Consider the following 22788-nt stretch of genomic DNA (forward strand, 5'->3'; position numbering starts at 1 on the left):
AGACACCTTAAGAGACGCACCTGTAGCCAAAGGTGAGTCATCGGCATGGAAACTGTGGGGCTGGCGCTGGAGTCCATTTTGCCGCCCTCTGGCCTCACAAGCCAGAACCCATCCTGGTCCACTTGCAAGCCATTTGACTTTTGCTCCAGCTCCATTTACATCTGTGCATCATTGGACAGGGAGGACAGGGATGAGGGTGGGGTGTAGGGTGTGGGGTGTGGGGCTGTCAGCCAGTCCCGGTGACGACACCGGGTGCGAATCCCGCGCTGAACTCACCGCCGAGCTGCGCTGTCAGAGCGAGATGTCATAATCTGGGTGGGTGGCGTGACATCACAGCATGACATCACCGCGTGATGCATGGCTTTCTGACTGAGCATCCATTTTAATCACAGCAAAAAAACAGCGATGCAGGATTTAGTTTACAGCATAGAGGGGGTTCAGAATGCATCATTTTTATTTAATACAGTTTACTTTTTAAAATCATAGTATCTGTCGTGTTCCATATAAGCACATTATACATTAGCCAGAATGCATTGTCAGGCAAAAAAAAATTTAAAATACTTTGGCATGTATACTGTTATGCTGAAATGCAATGCTAAGAGCTACTCTTTGTGATGATAAGTTCTGGGGTACAGTGGGTTCAGTTACCTACGCCGTGTTCCAGCGATGTTTACTGCACGCGGTGCTCACTCCCGCCTGGCACCAACACATCATCCGGCACACAGATTTCTCCACACAAACAGTCATCTTGTGGCTCATTTTTTCCATTTCAGGGGGTAATGCAACAAAAGCTCGCTTATAATTAAAAAAAACAATCAGCATATCAAAGGAAAAACGATCAATTTGCATTAAACTAGTTAACAACTGAATAAATTATCAACACTAACGAAGGCTGCTGGGGAATACTTCACGGAAAAACAATAAACCACAATAAATCTGCACAATAGATGCACGACAGCATGATGGGCTGTCAGGACACATCTGAGCTGTCGACTTCGCTATCATACACTGGCCTGTGGGTTATCCCCCTTTAGAACGAGCTGGTTATCTCTGTCACACAGAACAATGGTCTGCCGATTGCCTTTCCCATCTGTGGGGCGGCCTAGTCTGACACCACCTCTCTCAAATATCCCTGTGCCTGAAGAACCTTTGCGATGGCAGATCCCAGCTCTGTGACCCTCAACCTCATGGTTCTTGGGCCTCCGGGTGGAGAGCCTCATGGTTCTTGGGCCTCCGCGTGGAGAGTCTGACCTCAGTCTGAAGGTCCTGGACCCTCGTGTGAATTTTACCTACAGAAAAATGGTCTGAGAGCAGAAGGAAAAATGATTGGTTCATGGAGATAATTAGATTGTAGAGGAGGTGGGGCCAAGCAACTAGAGGAAGCTGGACTAAGACATCTGATTGGTTAATCTTGCTTCCTCTAGTTGCTTGGATCCACCTCCTCTACAGCCTGATTAGATATCTCTCTGAACCAATCGTTTTTCGTTCTGCCCTCAGAACATGTTTATGTAAGTAAAACTGCCGTGAGTATCTTGGACAACCTCAGAGCTCAGGAAAGAGTGGGTGTTTGTTAAGCTGAGTTGGAGGAGCTGTACCGTGGCGGCCAGGATCAGCGTCTCCATGCCGGTTGTTGCGAGTCACCCCACCTGTTTTTCATCACGTATGACAATTTTCATCAGCTGTCTGCCACTGTTAATCACTGGTTGATCATCTACACTGAACAGCTTGCATCAAATACCACTAATTAATTATCCTATTTTAGATGTTTGTATTTTTCTAAACACCCTACAGTCAAACATAGAGCACATAAACAAACATGAAAAACAAGGAAAAGACAGAGTGAAATATCATTTGTGTGTTATTATTGTTTAATCCCAGAACTGCATGACTTTCTAAAAACGTAACACAAGATGAAAAACAGATTTTTGATTAAAAAAAATCTATGGCTACTCCCACAATGCACCTGGGGTGATGAGCGCCGTAAGAACTGCAGCTAGACCAATCACAGCAGGACTCCTCTGTGTAGCCAATGTGCTCTAAGTCAGCCGAGACCGAGAGAGGAGGTGGAGTGCAGAGGCCAGAATACAGAGGAGTCTGAGTAAGAGGAACAGCAAGGTGGGGGGGGGATGATGCCCCCCCCAAGACCCATCCAGAAAGAGTGGGGAGGGGCATGTAGAGCAGAACTAGCCCCCATACACCAGCTCACGGCTTCACATGGCAGCACTTACAGAAGGTGAATGTGATAATGACCATTAGCGAAAGACATTTAGGTTTGAGACTCAAGAACAAAATATATTTATGATGTGAGACTTAAACACAGAGGAGCAGTTAGCTTGCTGTCACCTCATACATGAGCATAACTGCACGCTATTCACCCGCACAGCTCAGCGCTGCTAACGATAGAGAGCGTGCAGCCCGTTAGCAGATGCCTCTCCCCCAAAACACTGCGATTCCTCTCTTTCTCTCTGCCGAGGGGTAGAGAGCCTAGTTTAGCTCCGGGGGGTGTAATATTCCAGGGAGAGGTCCCCTAATGGTGTCCGGCCCTCTACGGCATGCGAGATGTGTGCTGGGGGACATCTCCGCACGTTTGGGAGCTTGCCGGTCAGCTCCCGCTCGGATGGAGCAGCCGATGTGTCCCCTAGGCAGCGGGGAGGGCTGGGGAGGGGGGGGAGGTTTACAAATCCATCTCCCTGGAGGGCTGCTGTTGGCTGCAAATAAGCAGCGTGGAGGGAAAAGCAAAGGAACGGTTTCCGGATCACACTAACAGTACGGGGAGTTATAGGGGCCATCCAAGATGTCCCTCACCAGGATCCATCGCCCTCATCTACTGCGGGGTGTTTTCACTGTTTATGAGACTGGGCTCTCCCCTAGGAAAAACCAGCTTCCAGTTCTAGATGTTTCCAGAAGCAGGCAGCTTGGACACATGGCACCGGGTGTGGGCGTGGGGAGCCGATTTGGTGACGAGCCCGTCAGGCGGTCGCCGCGGGAGACGGACGGCTGCTTCCGTGATGCGTGAGAAAGGAAGGTGGGTGACAGACAGCTCCGGGTCGCGGTTCTGAGAGACAGGTGGACTGATGAGCAGGAAAGACGGACCAGGCTGAGATGCAGCCAGGGCTGCAGTGTGTGTGTGTGTGTGTGTGTGTGTGTGAGGGTGTGTGTGTGTGTGTGTGTGTGCGTGAGTGTGTGTGTGCGTGCGTTTCAGGCACTGGAAAAAAGCCTACCATAAACAGAGTCAACCCCAACACGAGCCCCAGGACATAAACATGCCAACCGCACACATCAAAGCCGCAATGTTTGTCACATATCTCTGTAATTAAATGGGTGTGATAACGACCAAGGGCAGTTACTTCTCTCTAACAAGCAATTAGGTCATTTTCTTCAAAATGCTCCGACTGCACTATGATCCAACAGTGGTCGGGCCCTCTCGGAGATCCCCGACTGCCCAAACAGGTCCGAGCGCGCATCCGCGAGGTTCCCATTATGAGGAAATGACGTCTCTGTTTCCAGGCTGTCTGCAGCACATCCCGCACCCGTCGGTAGAATACCTGCAGGTTAATTTTGGGTCAAACTCAGTCATTATTGTTCCATAATGGAGAGTTTTGAAACGGCAGAATGTAGACCAGCCCTGGATAGTAACAGCTCTGCGGTGGATTAAGACTCCTGGGGCCCCCGGAACTGGCTGAACTGTGACATTTCTTGGCGCTTTAATGAACTGCCTGGTGCGACAGGGACCTAGTTGTCCGCGTTATATATCTTTCTAATAAAAGAGGCATGATAACGACAGAGCTCATTAGACGGGCAAATTGTTACACTGCGAGACGCACACAAACAGCACAGAGAAATCAGACCATCTCTCCCCATCCAGGAGGGAGCGCTACGTAGCCCGTTCTCCCGCCGGCCCATCACGAGCGTCACGCCCTCATCTGAGTGGCCGAGAGCGGCCCGTGTTTACCGGCCGACACCCATACAGCGTGTCGACGCGGCAATCTGAAGGACAGCGAGAACCGAACTAATTTGATGTATTGTTCTACTCCATCCATTTGTCTTGGAAGATTGGAATGAATATTTAATGTGTTTTCCAAACCTGAGGGCTCTGATTCATCCCACTGACATGGAGCTGCAACAGACCCAGTGTTTAAAGACAAATATTCGGGCTGCACGCCACGCAGGTCTCCCTAACAAAATGCCCCCCTAAAAACAGCACAGAAACATATGCTTTCCTGAGACTCGACCCCGTCAAGATGCCGCGGAATGGGAGACGCCCCTGGCTTTATCGCGATTCCCGGCGGTGATAATAATTGACTTTCTTTGTTTTTCCAGAAATGCTGCATTACGTCTTTCAAACTCCAGACGACGTCTGGATGAATGCCACGTTCTGTGGTCAATATTCCACAGGACGTCCGTAATCCTGTTTGGCAAAATCCCGTCTGAGGTTCCCGCAACATGAGGAGACTTCAGTTATGGGGCTGTTTTTGGATCTACGATGCAATTATTTGTAGAATGAATCCTGGAGTCCCGGTGTCCAATTAAAGTTAGATTATGCTGTGTATGAATTTATGTAATGAAACATAGATGAATGTGCATTGGGGATTGCAGGAGTGTCGTAATTATTCACAAATGAAAATTTGTCAGGTCAGATTCGGGAAATCGCATCTCACTTTCAGTGGCTTACCGCCATGAACAAACGATAAAACCAGACGGGGAATTTCCTCAAAGGGATCGGATCCCAAGTCAGAGGGAAAGTCCTTCAAAGGATTCAGATTTCAGTGCTGAGAGGTCAGTGCATTCAGGAACAGTGCATCATCACCCATGGAACGCATGAGAAGGTGGCGGGAACAGCAGTCTGCGGTCTGAAGGTTTAAAGCCTGTCTGTGGCTCAGCCACTTTCGGTAGTCACGGCGACGTGGGGGGGTGGGGATGACAGCCGTGTTTACGTTGCCTGAGGGAAGCATCACGCTGCTGATAACTGGAGACAGACGTGAGGAGGAACATTTACTGGTCATTTCATTCCATCGCTGGTGGAAATTGCCCCCCCAAGCAGTGAACCTTGAAATGTCTGCTTTTCATGCAGCTGGATCCAGGCCAAGTACCTTCCTAACAGCATGATCCTAACAGAAGGACCTGCAACCTTAACATCAAGAAGTGTGTCCCTGTCGCACCTCAGCACCTGCAGACAGCCGCATATGTGGACTGGTGGGCCCTAATCACGTAATCAGCCCAGTTGGGGGTATCAGCCGGAGATGTATTCACCACACCCGTGTGCATTGTTTCGATTGTCGTTCAGCGCTCGTGACGAGCTTCTCCTCATTTGTGTACTTGACTCGACTGCACAGAACCTAGCATCAAAAGGGGGCAGATTGTGTTCTGTCCTTCAAGCTGAAATCACGTAGGATGGGCTCTTGTTCAAACATCTGCTGGGACAATTACCACGGCCACGGGACTTTTGACACATCTAGATGGTATTTATAAACCTTTTTCGTTTCATTAAAAGTAATCCAGGAACTCTGGCCCGTGAGATGATCACACTGACCTGGCAGCGGTTTGGATGCGACGCTGGGAGAAATTCAGCTCTTCAGAGTCCCAGGAGCACAACTCTGTTTACCAGTGAACAAAGCTGCCAGTTTTAATAGTACCCATCCACTGGCTGACATTTGGAACAGCAGAGTGGAACAGTACATCTTAAGGTTTCTGAATCACACTGTCACCCATGGTCCAAAAAGACATACCTTAAAGAACTACAGTTTTCAGCTGACTCTGACTGTCCCGTGAGTATCGCCCAAACCCACAGAGAATTATACAATTACTGCTAACTGTAGTTTCTCTGGTTGCAGACAAGCTGCAGTCCTTAGAAGGTCTAATAGTTTTTCTGAGCAGAGTAAGCGGTTTATCTCCTAAGGCAGTGTTTCCCAATCCAGTCCTTGGGGATCCACAGCCAGTCCACGTTTTTGCTCCCTCCTAGCTGCCTGCCAGACAACCCACATTTTTGCTCCTTCCCAGCTACCGGTAGCAGGGAGGGAGCAAAAACATGGACTGTCTGTTGGTCCCCGAGGACTGGATTGGGAAATACTCTCCTAAGGGTTCAAGGCAGAGCTTTTTCTGAAAATCAGTTTAAGTCTGACTGGTTACGCATTCTTCTGACTGTCAGGACCACAGACGACACCTGGTAGGTCACCATTTCTGGGAAGATCCACATTCTGAGCGCCAGCTGTGAGTTAGGAAGAAGTTCTTTCTCTTGGACTGCTGGACATTTAGGCAACAGCAGTGACATAAGGGGCAGAGCCCCAAATCACACAAGAATGTACATTTTCATACATTTTCACATTAATGTTTTCTTTCCAGTTATTTATGTCACCACAGCTGATCCTGGTCGTGCTGAAATAAAAATGCCTCAGAGGGAGAAATGACTCCCTCACGTGTGAATAATTGATAGATTGTTGACTGATGTTATCAGGCAGCTGGGGGGTGTGTGTGTGTGTGATGTGGGGGGGGGGGAGCTCACAAAGCTCCAGTCTGAGTTTGACCCACATAGCTACTTTCAACTCCTGGCAGGCCTGATGGACGGCCCAGTTTTCTGTCCTGGATTCTCAGGATACTTTTGGGGGGGCGGGGGGTGAGGGGGATTGACTGGATGCTGTTGAAAGCGTACCCTGTCCTTGGGGGTGGATGGCATCTTTAGCTCAGTTTGGGGGGGGGGGGGGGTGGTTTCCAGGTGATAGAGCTGCCTTTAAGCTGTATATCAGGGGCTGGTGCCACACTGAGTCTGACACAGTTTGCAAGGCCTCCCAGAACCTCTGGACCAGAGGAGTTTACCCTGCCGAGGGACCTACTCCCAGCCATGGTGATTCTGTCACTGCATAATTTGACAGTTATGATGATGAGTCGCGGACCTGGTCTGTTTCCTCCTGGTGCAAATCCAAGGTCCCGACTCATGCAGTTTAGGATAATGACCAAACCAATCACCACACCCTGTACTGGCAGTCAGTTGTTTTGGTGCTGCTTCGACGGACATTTCTAGACTTGGATTGTGCTTCTTATATCATGGGAGCAACAGGCAACAGCCTCATTCTCTCTCTCTCTCTGGGTTTCTTTTACCTTGGTGCTGCCGTTTGCCAGCGTCTCCATCCAGATTTTTATTGCTGGTCTAACAGGAAGACGAGCAGATGAGCACAACCAGCTGGAGTCTGACCGAAGGCGTGAGATGTTTACCATCACGGCAATGACACTCAATCAGATACCTTGTTCTTGTGGGTATTGTGTTTCCATGGCGATGCCACACATGCATAAGTGCATCCGGTGTTTGCACACATCTTTTAAATATTACGGTAAACCTGGTGACTACCATTAGCCATAGAACACACCTAACAGAGAAATACCATGTGGCCCCTCCCCTAAATGAAGGTGCCAGCCAATGGGAGCTCAGAGATTTATAGTGTGGTGATGGCAGTGCATGTTTGAGTCTTCATGCGCTTCACATTCACCTCATTCGTGGGACCCCCCCCTCGACCCACCGGTTACAAAACCCTCCAAAGACATGTGACCAGGGACCCAAACCAAACACGCCTTTGGTCTTTTATGTGTTACCAACCCTTTATTAAATAATAACAATAATTATAATAATAATTAAAAAAGACATTTCTGTACAAAGTCTACAAACACCGACTGAGCATCTGACCAGTGCCGGAAGCTTCTTCCCACCCTTCCTTCCTTGCTTATTTTGTCCTTGCCCCCTGTCCCAGACAGAAGAGGTAATACTATCTCAGTTCAGTGGGAACTGAGTCAAGTGAAATCCAAGGCACTTGGAAAAGAGTCTACTGAAACCAGCAGGGGGCAGAAGCACGACTCTATCCCCATCAGCCAATCACGGATGTGACCGTGTAGGTGCACCGGGGCCTACTTGCCTCGGCGTGTGCGAGGGTACGGTCTCGGTGATGGTGCACGGGTTTGCGGCTCTCCCCCGTGACGGACGCTGTCACAGGGCTGGACTGGCTGGCGTGGAGGACGCGGAGGCATCTGCCTGGCCAGCGGTAGTTTTCGTTTTGTCTTTAATCCAGGATGCGGTGCTTCGTGATGGCTCTCCTCCAAACACAGTTAGCTTAAGGCTCCTACGTGTGTCCAAAAAAGTGGCTTTCATCCCTCCGCTGCCCTCATCTTCAAGGGCCTCTAACTATGTCCCCGAGGTCTTCTGCACGCAGAGGGGGGTGGTGACCAGGCTTCTTGGGGGTCGTAACCCGTCTCTTCCCATCCTTGACCCACTGGCGGCCACGCTACCCACAATCCTCCTGGCACGTTCCGCCGTCAGCAATCCATAGGTTGCAATGAAGTAAACGTTGCAGGTACATGACGCGTTTAAAAAAAACAAACGGTCCTTTCCAGAAGGGAAGCCCCCCCATAAGACAGTCCTTACGCTAAGCCTAACACACAGCCAGAGAGCTCCCCTTTAATAAGACAGAACCCCCCCCCCCTCCCCCCCCCAACGGGCAACAACGTGGAACAAAAACATTACAAGCTGCAATAAGACCCAAACGTAAGAAAGCGAATGGCCGCGCCGGTCGTCACAGAACAATTACGTCTCAAAGTGGCCCGGATAACAGGGAAAACAGAACAAAGAACATCGCCAAGACACGGGTCTAACACAGGAGAGCATCTAAAAACACGGAGGTGACCGAGATCTCACTCCTCCCCATAGGTTTCTAAGGTCATCCACCTGCTTAAAAAGTCAATCTTTAAAAATCTATATTTATATTTATATATATATATTTCTTTTTTGGATAGGCATTCAAAGTTGATATGTTTTGTATATTTTTTTCAGCATCCAATGAGCAGGCTCCCCTCTGGGTCCTGTGGTTCTGATTCTGCAGTCGGTTCCATTTCAGTAGCAGGTGATTAAGAGCGACATGGTTTCCTTGTGCCCACCCCCTCCCAACCCACTGAGAATGGAAAAGAGGGGTGAGTTTCTAGTGAATGAGCGTGAGGGGGGGGGCTGAGCAGGGACTGGCACTCCCCTCCCCCACCATGCCCCCACCCCTGTCCTCAGGCCTCGGAGCAGCACCTCTGCTGGTTGAGCTTGACCTTGTGCTTGATGCCGTCGTAGAGCTCGAAGTTGTAGTTCTCCAGTGTGGTGGAGCCGCGGGAGCCCAGGCCCCCGTAGGAGCAGGAGCAGTAGAGGAGGAGGCCGGCGCAGACGGCACCCAGCAGCACGCCCAGCGAGCTCATCACGATGATGGTGAGCAGGATGGGGTCCAGCGTGTACAGCCAGGCGCTGTCCTTATCCAGGACGCGAGTCACCGGGGGCTCCAACGTGGGGCCCGGCGTGCTCCACCCCAGGAAGAGGGGGTCTGGGTAGAGAGATGGGGAGTAGGCGGAGTTAATGCAGCGGGGGGGAGGGCATCGTGGCAAAAATACCCAAGGTTCTAGAGCCGTGTTTCCCAATCCGGTGGTTCCCAATTTTGCTCCCTACCAGTCCATATTTTTGCTCCCGCTGTCGGGAGCAAAAATGTGGACTGTCTGTGGGTTGCCAAGGACCGCATTGGGAAACACTGTTCTAGACAACCAGAGATGGGAGACTCTCTGAAGCTCTTATTCTCTACTGCAGGGGTAGGAAATCCATCAGTAGGTTTTCCATCCTATCTGGTCTCTGATGAACCACACCTGCTATCTCAGGCAGATAGTAACTAATCAGGTAGGACAGAAAACCTGCAGGATACTGGCATTCCAGGACCAGGGTTGCCTTCTTCTCATCTATTATATAAATCCACTGGAACAGAGATTAAATGTAAATCAGTAATGAGCTAAGTAATTATCTTTACTTTCAACATTTTCTCCAGTGGACCAAACGGAGAGACCAGGTCTGGAAAGGACCCTGCACAATGGCAACCGCAGATGCATTCACTGTTGCATCATGGGATTGCTCCCGGGTGCCTTAAAGGGCGCTTCTGCGTCTCTGGTGCTCCTCGAACCCTCATCTAGCCTTGGAAAATCTCCACCCGCACTCTCAGTGGGGACCGTTTCACTTGCGTCTGCTTCCCTCCATGTTGGAGTTCGGTCAGAAAACAACGAGCCCCGCCCCCCCCCCCCCCCCCAAACCACTCCACTCCCCGGCGCCGACGCAGCTCCAGACCGAGGGGATAAACGCGGACTCGCGCGGACCGTATCTCCGTCTCCGGCGGAAGTGGCAGAGCGCCGCACCGCCTTAAGCACGTTTCTCGTTATCGGTCCCAAACTAATAAAAATGTCCCAGGCATCTGTTTATCGTTAATTTTGCTCTGGCAACTCCTAATATATGTGTCATCCTGTGATGGTAAGCCAGCAGCAGCATTTCATTATTTTCTTAAAGAAAGAGTGCGTGCCAGGCGCAGTAATGAAAAGCTAGGTGATGAGCAGATTCAGCCTGCTGCTGTAATGACTTTTTTTTCCATACATTCCCTCCATCCTCCGGACAAAGGCTCCCCTATGAAACGGCAGCGACCTGGCAGGTGGGCGATTCTCACATTTACTGCTCGAAAGAATCTAATGTAGCAGAAGAAAAGGCGATCGCTCACGAAGTCTAAGCGCGACTGCACGGGCCTACCCCGGCGGAGCGAACGGGAACCAGTACCGATCTGTGGCCCGTCACGCCACCCCTCGTGTAGGGGAAGGGCGCGGGTCCCGAAACTCTGGGGTGGAACTGATCTCCAGGTTCAAGTCTCAGAACGGGAGCGTCTGTCGTACCCTAAGCCATGCTAACTTTAGGAAATCTGACCTCAGCAACACGCGGCGATTTGGGCGGAGCTTTGAGCGGAGGGGCGTCTCACCTGCCTCGGTGTGGCCAATGGCGAAAGGCCGCTCCTTCTCTATGAATACGGGCCTCCGACCTACAAGAAAGAAGAGAGGGGTGATGCTTTCAGTGTTTCAAAGCGGGGGGACTTAAGCTCACGCTCAGGATAAACCCTGATATTTTTCTCTCTTGCCTCAAGCTGTTCGACTGGACGAAGTCCCCCGTTACCTAACGACCTTGAGCCGAGGCGTAGCCGCGGAACATTCCGGAACGGCGCTCTGCATGAAGCCACATTACACACCATCAGACACGCTCATTCTGTCACTCGCCCCATGGCCCCGAGTCATTAGACCTCCGAAGGGTTTTAGCGTAAGAATCACGAAGGAGGCGTCGCAGACGTGCGTGGGAATAACAGTGATATTAGGACTAATGGCCAGGGGGTGCGTTACGCTCACGGACCGACAGCGAGCGCCGTCTAAGATAAGGGCAACTCCTGGCAGCACATGTTCAAAGGGAAAAATGAGCCTGTTCTCTCTGCATCAAAGGGAAGGGAATCACTGTCTTTAAATGGTTTTTAGACTTCTCTCATTTTCAGTCCCGGACCAACTTTAAAGAAGCATCATCGGCTGCAGGGTTATGGCAGAGATTAGTCCGTCTCATGTAGGAAGACAGAACAGAGTGGATGCAGACAGCACAGACACACAGGCCAGCTTTTGGAAAAATAGCGTTTTATTATTACATTCCACACAACGTTTCCCATAACATTGATTTCCACAGGCTAAAATATGTCTCATTAATTTTTCTGTCTTCTAAACGGGCAAAGTGGAGGTACACAGCATGAACATTGCTCAAAGTGTCTGACGATCACAGTTGAAAATCCTACATTCACAAAAGAGGCAGAAAAGTACAATTGGGAGAAACACGCGGCTGCCATTCAGATCTCATTCGCGGCCAATCCAGATCCTGCTCTGATCCCACCCCAATCCCAAGCAAACAAATGCAGATCTACTGGACATTTTTCAAGTCAGGATCTCTGGATGAAAGAGGATAAGAGAGAAATAAAAAAAACAACAACCAGGAATTTATAGTTTTCTGTCTGAGTACTAAGGTTCCTCTGGGAGATGAACCACCATCCTCCACCTAGCGAAGCCACCAGCAACTGATGTCTCTAACGCAGTGTCTCCCAATACGGTCCTCAGGGACCCACGGACAGTCCACGCTTTTGCTCCCTCCCAGGGAGCAGAGAGGGAGCAAAAATGTGGACAGTCTGGCAGAGAGCTCAGCGGGAGCAAAAACATGGACCGACTTTGGGTTCCCGAGGACCGGATTGGGAGATGGTGCTCTAATGGGATCCAGCCCCCACTAAGGGGGGCCCTGGTCTGTATATCCTTATTCTTTCTCCCACAGACCCTAGAACTGACAGTTGGGTGCGGGGGTAGATTAGGGCGGGGGGTGAGAGTACTGACTTGGCAGGGAGGCTTGATCCACTCTGCCGAGCTCAGGACCCTCTGAGTGCATTTTCTCATTAATATTTCCTTCGGGCACGGCAGCGAGGGGGGAGGAATCGGAGAAATAAGCGTACAGCAGGCTTAATAAATGTTATCTGCTCCATTAACTAATTAAAAAATATTAAGGGCCCGAGACTAATCAGTAGAGAGTGACAGAATGGCAGCACCTGATTTAAAAGTGGCTCGTCTGAGAATCTGAAACTTTATATTTTCCCTAAATGCCTCCTTCCTGATGGGGGTACTTAAGATACCCGGTGGACCGACCCCCCCCCCCCGGTGGACATTAGGATATTATACTGGCCAACAGGTGCATATTTTTGGGTGGAGAGTAAATGCTGACCACAGCAGGATGGGATATGGGGAACCCCACTGAATGACTGTTCTACGGAGGACAAGTGACATTAGCAAAGGCTAATTATGAGCCGGGTTTGACATAATACATATGCACAACACTCAACGGCCCACCAATAACGAGCAGATTTTATGGTGCCTGATGACGCCAAACTGCAGAGGGTTCGCATACAGGAACTGAGAGTTTGCAACCTCCATCAGCATCTACCCACAATGCAACAGGTGAAGCCTGTCAAGAAAGCTGGCTGGATTCTCCATGAGAGCGGGAGAGGCGGGGGTCTAATGCGGTTATGTGCGGTATATGAGATTAGGGAGGGGGAGAGGGATGGAGAACAGGGCAGAGAGAGTGAGAGAGTGAAAAAGGGTGGGAGAGATAGGGGGAGAGAGAAAGCTAGAGAACGAGGGAGAAAGGAACACAGGAGAGAGGGAGAGAGAAGACTAGAGAATGGGAAAGAAGGTGGGAAAGAATGGGGAGAAAAGGAGAGAGGAAGAGAATGGCGGAGAGAGAAAGAGAGAGGGGAGAATGGCAGAGGGAGAAAGAGAGGGAGAGAATGGGGAGAGATGGAGAGACTGGGGACAGAGAGAGAAGGGGAGAGAAGGAGAGAAGAAAAGAGCTAGATAACAAGAAAGAGAAAAACAAAATGGCAGAGGGTGGGAGAGATGGAGAGATCTAAAGAACGAGAGAGCAGGAGAGACAGAGAGAATGGGGGAGAGAGAAGGAGAGAGGGAGAGGATGGGGAATGGAGAAGAAGAAAGGGAGAGACAGAGAGGTACAGTCAGCTGTTATGTGCTTCTGTGCTTCCATCCTGCTCTTCAGAAAAGAAAGCAATTCTCAGTAAGCGACCAGCAGGTCCACCTCACTGCACCCGCCAGGGAGCCTCAGAGCCACGCCAGAAAAAACAGCAGCAGGCTGGGAGGACACTGGAGTTCATGGAAACCCGACAGACTGTCGGCAGTCCCAGAGCCCGGAGCAGACGGGCCGGGCCGGGCCGGGCAGGTCGCGGTCACCCCTTCTCATGCGTGCAGTGTTTCCGTTAGTCTGAACCCCGGTTGAAATGGGATCATTCAGAGTGAAGCAGATAATCTGGTCTGACGACCTTCTGGGAAAAGGTAGCACATCTTCCCTTCACTCAGAGAGAGATCCATCAATCTACACAAAAGCCCCAAAATGAAAGACACATTCAAATACTTGTTATAATCCTAAAATCTTGAAACACACTTGAACTAATAAAACAGTAACGGCAGAAGGCTGAACAGTAATATATAAATGAGGCAAAATCCTGCCCGCTATTCTGTGTGCCGGATGATGAATAAACAGCATAGCAAACACGGGCCCTTTCCCCACAACCCTGGCACTGCAGTCTTTCAGGTGCAATTTCCAGAAGAGGCAGGCGAGGGAGTTTAATTACTGCGAGTGATGGGGGGAAATGAGCCTTCAGAAGCCATGGTGGGAGGGACTGCAGTGCACTGTCAATCACTTTCGTGATCCAATGGGAGGCCAGTCGGTGACTGATAGCAGCCCCGCCCACTGTGGTTTCCGAGTTACAGCACTGCACTACTAAACCAAAACGTATACTGATAATCACACAGTAATAACAAGGGACGGAGATTTCAAAATGTCACTTAGGCGTCTCAAACGGAAGCAGCTATTACACATTAATGCAAGTTAGTCACGGTATAACAGAACATAAATAAGATTAAAGAAATAATCTTTAAAGATAGCCTCCATTGTCGTGATCACGGTGACTCTAATAGTCCAAGCCGCTCCCTTTCCCTGTTTACACACGGTTGATGGCTGCTGATGAATCGCCCCCTACAGGCGGGGAATCAACCAACAGCCACGTCAGGCCTTGTCAAAAAGCACCACAGACCAAACCTGAGCAAATCCACACACTTCGGTAAAATCTGCCCTCCATTTTCCTGTGCGATCCCAAAAAGCAAGATAAGCAGCAGCGGAAAGACTTAAAAACGAAATGACAGGCGCGGAGAAATTCCCCCCTCCCTCCGAAACAGCGGGATAAGGCCAAAGTAACGTGAGGGCTCCCCGGCAACCAGACGTAATAAGGCAGGTTAGGGCTTCCTTTGCATATCGGAGAACAAACACAGCCCCCCGCAGGCATGCAGGATCAGGCACACGGTCCCAGCCTCGCGCTCACGCGCCCCCAGATCTCCGGAAGTGACAGTCACAGGGCGGTGGCACCGGTGTCACACTGAGGAGGTGCAGGACAGCCAATCGTGGCGCAAGATTGTTCTTAACCACAAGCTTGATCGGATATGCTCATGCACCACACCTCCACCCTCACCCCATCGCACGGGGATTCTAGTGAAGTGAGAGATGGAGGGGGAGGGGCTGGATCAGGCTGGATCTGCACTCTGTTTATTCGGGCAGCAAGTCCTCCTGGAACCAAGACACGCACACACATGCACGCAGGCAGACACACAGGAGACCCGCTCATGTGGCGGCGGGCAGGGGGCGTGACCAGTCCTCCGAGCATCATGAAGGCTCCTCCAGTCCGGCCCTGCTCTGCTTGGACACTCTGTGTGGATCCGTTTGAAGCATTCCAGCCAGATGCTAATCGCAACGCCGATGGACAGTCCACCACGACGAGGACCTCAGCCTCGAGACGAGAACCCCATCGGGAGAGTCCCAACGTCTCGCCGTGCGCTGGGAAATGGCACAAAGCTGTCTGGCACCGAAAGGGGGGGGCAGGGTGCCGTTTGGTAAGCAGCCTTCCTCCATCCAGACTTTCCTGCGAAATCATCCCAGAGGCCATATCCACAGCCATGAGCTTCTTTCACATAGTTCTCAGTATGTTTTTTTTTTGTTTGTTTTTTTCTTTTCGGATGTGGCATCCAGAAGCAAACCCCCGCAGAGAGTCTGAGAAGTGGTACGGTCTCTGTGCCCAGGGCCGAGCATCCTGCCTACTCGCCGGCCACTAGGAGCAGCGACCTGCCTTCTCTAGCCTAACGGTGAGCGTGGGCTCCAGCACCGGCCCGTGGGCGGGGCCGCCGGCGAACTGGGAGCTGTGATAGGCCACCGAGTGCTGGGTCTTCTTGGCCGCGACGCGGTAGCGGTGACAGCACAGCGCCAAGACCAGGGCGGCCGAGCCCAGCAGGAGCAAGGCGGCACCGCCGGCCAGTACGTAATACCAGTAGGTGGGAATGGGCTGGACCGACACCGTGTCTACTGTGGGATCACTGCCGTCGGCAAGGGGGCCCTCTGGTGGAGAGACACAGAAGAATCGGCTTGGGTATGGAGGCATGCAGGCTGGAATGGAGCGCTTCGCCGAGGCATCCAGACAGGACAGACAATCGCAGGACAGACAATCGCAGACGTACAGGCATGCTGGCTCCCTGAGGCTGCCTCGCTGCATCAGTCAGCAACTATGTAGGTCTGATCGCACGCATGTATAATTATGTACTAGGTCTTATGCAAGCATGAGGGGCAGTTTTTCACACCAATATTGGATGGTGAAGTGGAGGTGGGGGGGGGGGTCATTTTTCCTGGTGGTCATGTGATCCAACGCCAGCTTCACTAGGACCCTCTTTTGTTGACTTTTCATTTTGGCGGTTAGGCTTGGTGTGAAAAACATGCCCGTTTCTGCCAGAGGGTGGGAGTGGGGAGGGGCGTTTATGGCAGCAAAATCCGGGCACAGCGTTAGGAACAGCGAGCGTCGCAGTGGGGAGCGCGACCCGCGGCCTTCTGGGTAGCCAGTAGCCCTGCACATCCCCCACATACTCTACAGAGTGGGTGGAGCGCGGCCAAAGACTGGCGAGCCCCAAAGACCCCCGAGTGGACAGGTGAGTTCCTACAGCCCGGCACCTTGGGAACAGCTGATGCCGCGACTCTCTGCCCGCCACCAGAGGAACCCAGCCGGACCTGGAGACCCGGCACGCCCAGCCCACGGTAGCAGACCAGCGCGCAGGACCTCAAAGACCTCCGAAGGACCACCACAGCATCTCATCCTAGAAGCTGGACTCGCTGTGACTCTGCCAGCACCCTGATGCACAGCCCTGGGGGAGCGGTTAGGTTATTTATTTTTTGGTGAGCTTCTTCCAAGCCCACGTTGGCTAAAGAGCGGCGACCGTGGGTTGGACCAGGTCCAATTTCCCTTTTTAATTCCAGTGGGGTGAGGCAGCCCTGGACGGCTCCGCAAGGGGCTGAGCTGAGCTGGCAGGAGCGACTGCACACGGTGCCCCACCCGCCACACTAATTGCTGTGTGCCGCCGACGGCAAGTCCCCCCCCCTCACCCACTCGGTCGCTAGCTGCGGCGGCGCGGGGAACGTGGCAGAGACAGATCGCAGGGGCTGGGGCGGTTGGCGTTCTCGCAATACTGCTGCACATGACAAACGTAGCATGCTAGTAGCTAACTCTCTGAGACACGACAGCGGCAGGCTCAGGCCCCCCATGCTGAGGAGCCCGTCGTCATGCCTGTTTATAAATACAACAGCAACAGGGAGCACGGCAACAGGCTGGGTGAAGGGCATGCTGGGAACGAGCGTGAAGCCCAAACGGTGCATCTGGATGCCCGTGACCCGTCACCCATGTCCTGTTGTGTCCGTGAGGTGCCAAGCTGAGGGACAGGCAGTGGGGCTCAGGGTGAAGGGGGGTCAGGGCAGGGAGTGGGGCTGCCCCCCCCCCCCCACCGGGTAGTGCAAGCCGTGCCACACAAAGCAGAAACATTCAGACGCGTGAGACTCACCGGGTACGTCGGGGGGGAAGGCCTCGAACGGCTCTGAAAGAGAGCAGGGGGGGCCGCGTTAGGGTCAGTGTCAGACAGGCGGGGGAGGGACAGCGACAAGGCCTCTGAGGGTCTTTGGTGGAGGGATGTGTCAGAATCGCATTAAGGGCTGCAGCCAACATCTCCCTTCTGTTTTTGTCAAGGAAGAACATTCACTGTGTGTGTGTGTGTGTGTGTGTGTGTGTGCGTGTGTGTGCGTGTGTGTGTGCTCCAGGTATACATTACATTGTAGGGACCAAATGTTGGCACAATGTGAAAAAAATTATATTGACTTTGTGGGGACCATTTTTTCGGGCCCCACAAGGGGAAACTCAATTTCATAAAAATCAATGACTGCAATAAAAAAACTAAGGTTAGGGCTGGGTAGAGGTCAAGATAGTCATTGTTGGGATTAGAGCTTTGCCCACAGAAATGAATGGAGAGTCCCCATAAGGACAGGAATCCTTAGACTGCGCATGTGTGTATGTGTGTGTGTGTGTGTGTGTGTGTGAGGATGCGGACAGGCCCACTTACGGCTGCACTCGTCCAGGGGCGTGCCGGAGCTCATGTGGATGTTATCGATCCAGATGTGACCCCTGCTTGCGTAGTCTAGGGCTCCCTCCATGATGACCTAGGAAGAGGATCATTTACATTAATATTCAGTCACTCACACAGCTGATAACTGCCCTGTGCTCACAGCCGGGAATGAACCATTTCCCAGGGTACAGCAGGGTCCCGTGAAAACCCTGAACCCACCGACTCTGCTACCTGCACCCCCACGCCTGTGCAGGGCAGCCCGAATGATCGTCGATAGCTTCCCCTCCCACACCGTGGCCAATGGATGGAGATAGACCCACGGGACGGCTAATTCTAGCAGCCGAGGCTAAATGGACCGAATCCTGATGCCCGTCCCTCTCCTAGTGCATTATGGGGAACGCAGAGGGGCGTGGCTGTAAGCGTCACGCCGGCTCTCCCCACAACCGCGAACAGCCGCCCTTCATGCGGGAAACGGCCCCCACCATTATCACCAATGCCACGGCCCCCACCATTATCACCAATGCCACGGCCCCCACCATTATCACCAATGCCTTTAATGAACTCACAGCCTCATTAGTCAGTTTCGGCTGCTTGCTACGTCTGTGCAGGAATATCAATTAGGCGTTCGGCTGGGTGGTTTATTTGTAAGTATATAAGCAGTGACTAGTAATTGCCTGTTCGTCGGGGTGTTTCCTGGTTAATCACAGGTGTCTGGATCTCTTCTGCTCGACACCTGTTGCTATGCATATTTTTGATCGTTTTTCCTTACTTGAGGAGGGGGGTCTTCTTGTACAGAACAACCATCTAGCCGCCCGCCCGGATCTACAGCCCTGCCCCCTGCTGAGTATACCTGGTATTGCCTGGGCGAGCGGGGCAGGGTGACTCGGCCCTGTTTCCAAGCGTGTCCTTGGTCTCCCTGCAGCACCCACAGCTGCGTCTCATCGCCGTCGGCGGCACGGAGCAGCACGCGCAGGCTGCCCACGCCCTCGCCCTGCAGCTGATAGGAGAAGAGCAGGCAGAAGGGGCCACGCTCGGGCCCCACCTCGGGGCTCTGCAGTCGGGCCCGCTGGCCGGCCGTCTTGGGGCTGGCCTCCACGGACAGGTAGCTCCCAGATTCTGCACGAGGTGTGGAGCAGAGGCAAGTGTCAGAGAGGACAGAGAAGCACTCAAACGGTACCGATTCCCTGGCTATCTGGGATGCTACCGCCAAGCTACTAAGGGGCCCCCTGTGGGGGCCAGATTGGATCACTAATCGTGTGCCATGTGTGACTTTGACAGCACGGTCACCCTCATGGTTGGATCATTACACCCTCCTCCCAGAATGCTCTGCTCTGTGGCTTGTGGGACCCAAATCTCACTGCAGTGACACAAATGGCTTTTATAGCTAATAAAAGTGATCTCATAAACGGACGCAGTTATATGCGAGCCCCTTAACTACTCTGCGGGTAATAATAAGCTTCTGTTTATAGTCCTTCTGCTGCGTTTGTTAAGGAAGTACGTTGACAGTATGTTACGTTTTTTAAAAATCGTTTCATAATACAGGTTTTGAGCACAGGTATATGCTGTCATGGTTTTTCAGACCATGCCCCCTGAAACATAAAACTGTCTGGCCTCTTTGGAACCTTGTTAGCTGCTTCATGTTGCTTTGAAAACTCATATCAAAGTGCTGATTGTTGAGCCTCTTTTAAGGCCAACACGCACACTGCTGATTGGTATTCAGCCTAATGAATCACCTTGGTAGCTGTTTGCAGCTGCGATTCAGTTACTTTGAAGTCAAAGTACTTTTTTCAAGTGATCTTTCTGTGATTTTGTTCACTCCCCATGCATTCCATAATAAATAACATTTAAATGGTGGTTATTAACCTGAATATCGCGTTAGAGGTGAATGACTTGCATTTCTGTGGCATCCACAGGCAAAGAACTGTTAAATGGTCTGAGAGCCTACAAGCGGCCATTACCACCCTCACCGATAACCAGTTACCCCTCCCAGGACGTCGGCTTTCAGGGAAGAGTCGGACAGCGGAAACTCTCACGCTCCATCTCAACCTGTCTGGAATGGTTCATAAAATCCACTGAAAAGGGCTACAAACCCTTAAAGAAATCTCACCAAGGCCGCTAAATGCTAACTCGCTAACAAAGCAAATTTTTATCCCTGGTTTTTATACCATTAAAAGTTAAAGATTTGTTCAAAGGTCACTCAGCAGAAGGAAATTTTATGGTCAGTGATCAGCCGGGAGAGTAACGGGGGGCACCCCCCCAAATCAAGAAACCAGGCGTGTTTCTGTGTACGAGCGAAGGGGGTAAAGGGTCGTGTTTGGGCCCCCCAGGGGTTAATGCCTGACGTCTTTAAGGCTGTGGACACTGCATTTCCTGTGAAGAGCTCAGACTGCCCCCAGTCCTACGGCATGAAGTAAAACATGGAACGTGCCTCTAATGCAAAGCGGGACGTCGCCTTGGAAACCGCGAGACTGATGGGCTGGGGCACACTTACCGTCAGAGCCTGCAAGGGGATCCCTGCCTCCGGTACCACGCTGGGACCAGTTCAGGCCGGACGATGGGTCGTGGGTCCAGCCGCACAGGCCTCTCTCAAAGTTACACACGTCGCCCAGTGAGGAGGGGGTGGTGGTCGGAGCTGGGGGGTGGGTGATAGGGGGCGTGAGATCAGCCACTGAAAGCTTTATTTCCATCAAACATGGAATGCAGTGCAGGTCTCACTGGGCCAAACTCCCTGCAGAACCTCTGAACCATCTCATGTGGCCTTCAGGGACCACCCAGCTAGTGTGTGAGTGTGTGTGTGTGTGTGTATGTGTGAACATGTGTGTGAGTCAGAGAGGGTAGCCACTGGAATGTGTGAATCACTCCCAGTGCAGCCTGATTCGTACCAAACCCCACGATGAGAGAAACCTCTACTGGACCATACTCATACTGGGAGCACTGGATTACTCTGGAAAAACAGGATCAGTTCAGCTTACAAGTATTACTTTAACTATAACATGTTGGTAACATTGCCAGATTCTCTGCTGTTATTTATCCAATGGGTTTGACAGATTGGGTAGTTGAGACCTTGTGTTATGTTCATATTAAGCTCATGAGTATAGGCATTTAGTGGAGTTCTTATCCCAAGATGGTGCTTATGGGTAGTGGCGTTATCCTCTCTCGTCAGGGCTTATGGGTAGTGGAGTTCGCTTCTCTCGTCAGGGCTTATGGGTAGTGGAGTTCGCTTCTCTCGTCAGGGCTTATGGGTAGTGGAGTTCTCTTCTCTTGTCAGGGTTTATGGGTAGTGGATTTTCCTTCTCTTGTCAGGGCTTATGGGTAGTGGAGTTCCCTTCTCTTGTCAGGGCTTATGGGTAGTGTAGTTCCCTTCTCTTGTCAGGGCTTATGGGTAGCCCAGAGGCCATGACTCACCAGACACTACTCTCTGTGTCGTGCCACTCTCTGCGGGAACGGGTGATGTGGGCGTGATACTGCTGGCCAGTGAAGTGGTTTCTGTGGAGAAACAAGAACGGAGGTTAGTGAGGGCTTGTCCCTGGAGCTCAGGTGGCCTGTGAGCCACTGAAGAATCGGTATCCTGCCGTTTGAGAGCGGAGTTAAACCCCCCTCAGCCAGGCGGGGATTCTCAGGTTTCAGGAGGTAATGCATACAGAAAGGAAGACCTGCGTTTAAGCATTTCGGGGTTTTACAGGGTTGCCGGGCTCCTGCTGTGCAGCCGTGTGTTTATGTCAGCGTCTGTCTGCCTGTGCAGTCACAGGTCAGCTGTTCCGGGCTCTTCTCAGACATATTGCTGTGATCCATCAGGCCTGCCGTGACCTAATCTGGCCCCCATTGTGAGGGGATCCTCACACACCGTGTGAACATTACTTTCCATATCAGCGGGGCCTACGAGCGAAAAAGCTGCATGGGAATTATTCCTCCCCCCGCCCCCGCCAAGGGACATGCAGTAATCAGCCATCAAAAGCATATGGGTACATGCACTCATGTGCCATCACCCCAATCCTGACATGCCCCCGCCCTCCCCCCGGGGGGGAACTGCTGGCTGACTCCCCCTTCCATAAGACGGAACACAGAGTAAACCGGAAATGCTGCTGTGCCCTTTAAACTGTTTTTCAGGAGCACACAGGGCCCGGGAAGGCCAGTGTCACAGCGCCCAGAGACACAGCACACAGGGCCCAGGAAGGCCAGTGTCACAGCGCCCAGAGACACAGCACACAGGGCCCAGGAAGGCCAGTGTCACAGTGCCCAGAGACACAGCACACAGGGCCCGGGAAGGCCAGTGTCACAGCGCCCAGAGACACAGCACACAGGGCCCGGGAAGGCCAGTGTCACAGCGCCCAGAGACACAGCACACAGGGCCCGGGAAGGCCAGTGTCACAGCGCCCAGAGACACAGCACACAGGGACCGGGAAGGCCAGTGTCACAGCGCCCAGAGACACAGCACACAGGGCCCAGGAAGGCCAGTGTCACAGTGCCCAGAGACACAGCACACAGGGCCCGGGAAGGCCAGTGTCACAGCGCCCAGAGACACAGCACACAGGGCCCAGGAAGGCCAGTGTCACAGCGCCCAGAGACACAGCACACAGGGACCGGGAAGGCCAGTGTCACAGCGCCCAGAGACACAGCACACACCTGCCCTGTCCCTCTCTGTGTGTCTGTCTCACCCCCCACCTTGCACTTCCCCGCTTCGTCGTCCCTCTCTCCCTCCCCCACTTTCAGTCTCCCTCTCCCTCTTATGCCCCCCCCCACAGTCTTTCTGCAAAATTAGCATTAGCGGGAAGCTCCTTGTTACACACGGCTCCGTTAAGATTTCTTTGCAGTATATTTAAAGGTCAGTCCCTGACACAGTGTAAACAGGGTGACCTTTCGATGGCACACCAGCTGTCAGAGGTGACATGGGGACTGCTCACGTGCGTCCGTCTGCGT

General features: G+C 52.1%; 1 protein-coding gene across 4 annotated transcripts in view; it reads right to left on the reverse strand.

The window, feature by feature from the left end:
• Nucleotides 1–7561: 7561 nt before the first annotated feature.
• LOC111858343 (neuropilin-2-like) overlaps nucleotides 7562–22788 on the reverse strand; it is a 47661-nt gene continuing 32434 nt past the window's right edge. For 3 of the 4 annotated variants that reach the window (XM_023840021.2, XM_023840023.2, XM_072700894.1), the window contains 7 exons: nucleotides 21277–21357; nucleotides 20363–20503; nucleotides 18722–18987; nucleotides 17869–17965; nucleotides 17317–17349; nucleotides 10791–10850; nucleotides 7562–9335 (listed from right to left, as the gene is read on the reverse strand). In XM_023840021.2, the coding sequence (XP_023695789.2) occupies nucleotides 9031–9335; nucleotides 10791–10850; nucleotides 17317–17349; nucleotides 17869–17965; nucleotides 18722–18987; nucleotides 20363–20503; nucleotides 21277–21357 (983 nt within the window). In that variant the 3' untranslated portion in view covers nucleotides 7562–9030. The other variant, XM_023840022.2, reaches the window with a different exon arrangement.

This window comes from Paramormyrops kingsleyae, chromosome 16 (assembly GCF_048594095.1).
Source record: "Paramormyrops kingsleyae isolate MSU_618 chromosome 16, PKINGS_0.4, whole genome shotgun sequence".
Classification (NCBI taxonomy): domain Eukaryota; kingdom Metazoa; phylum Chordata; class Actinopteri; order Osteoglossiformes; family Mormyridae; genus Paramormyrops; species Paramormyrops kingsleyae.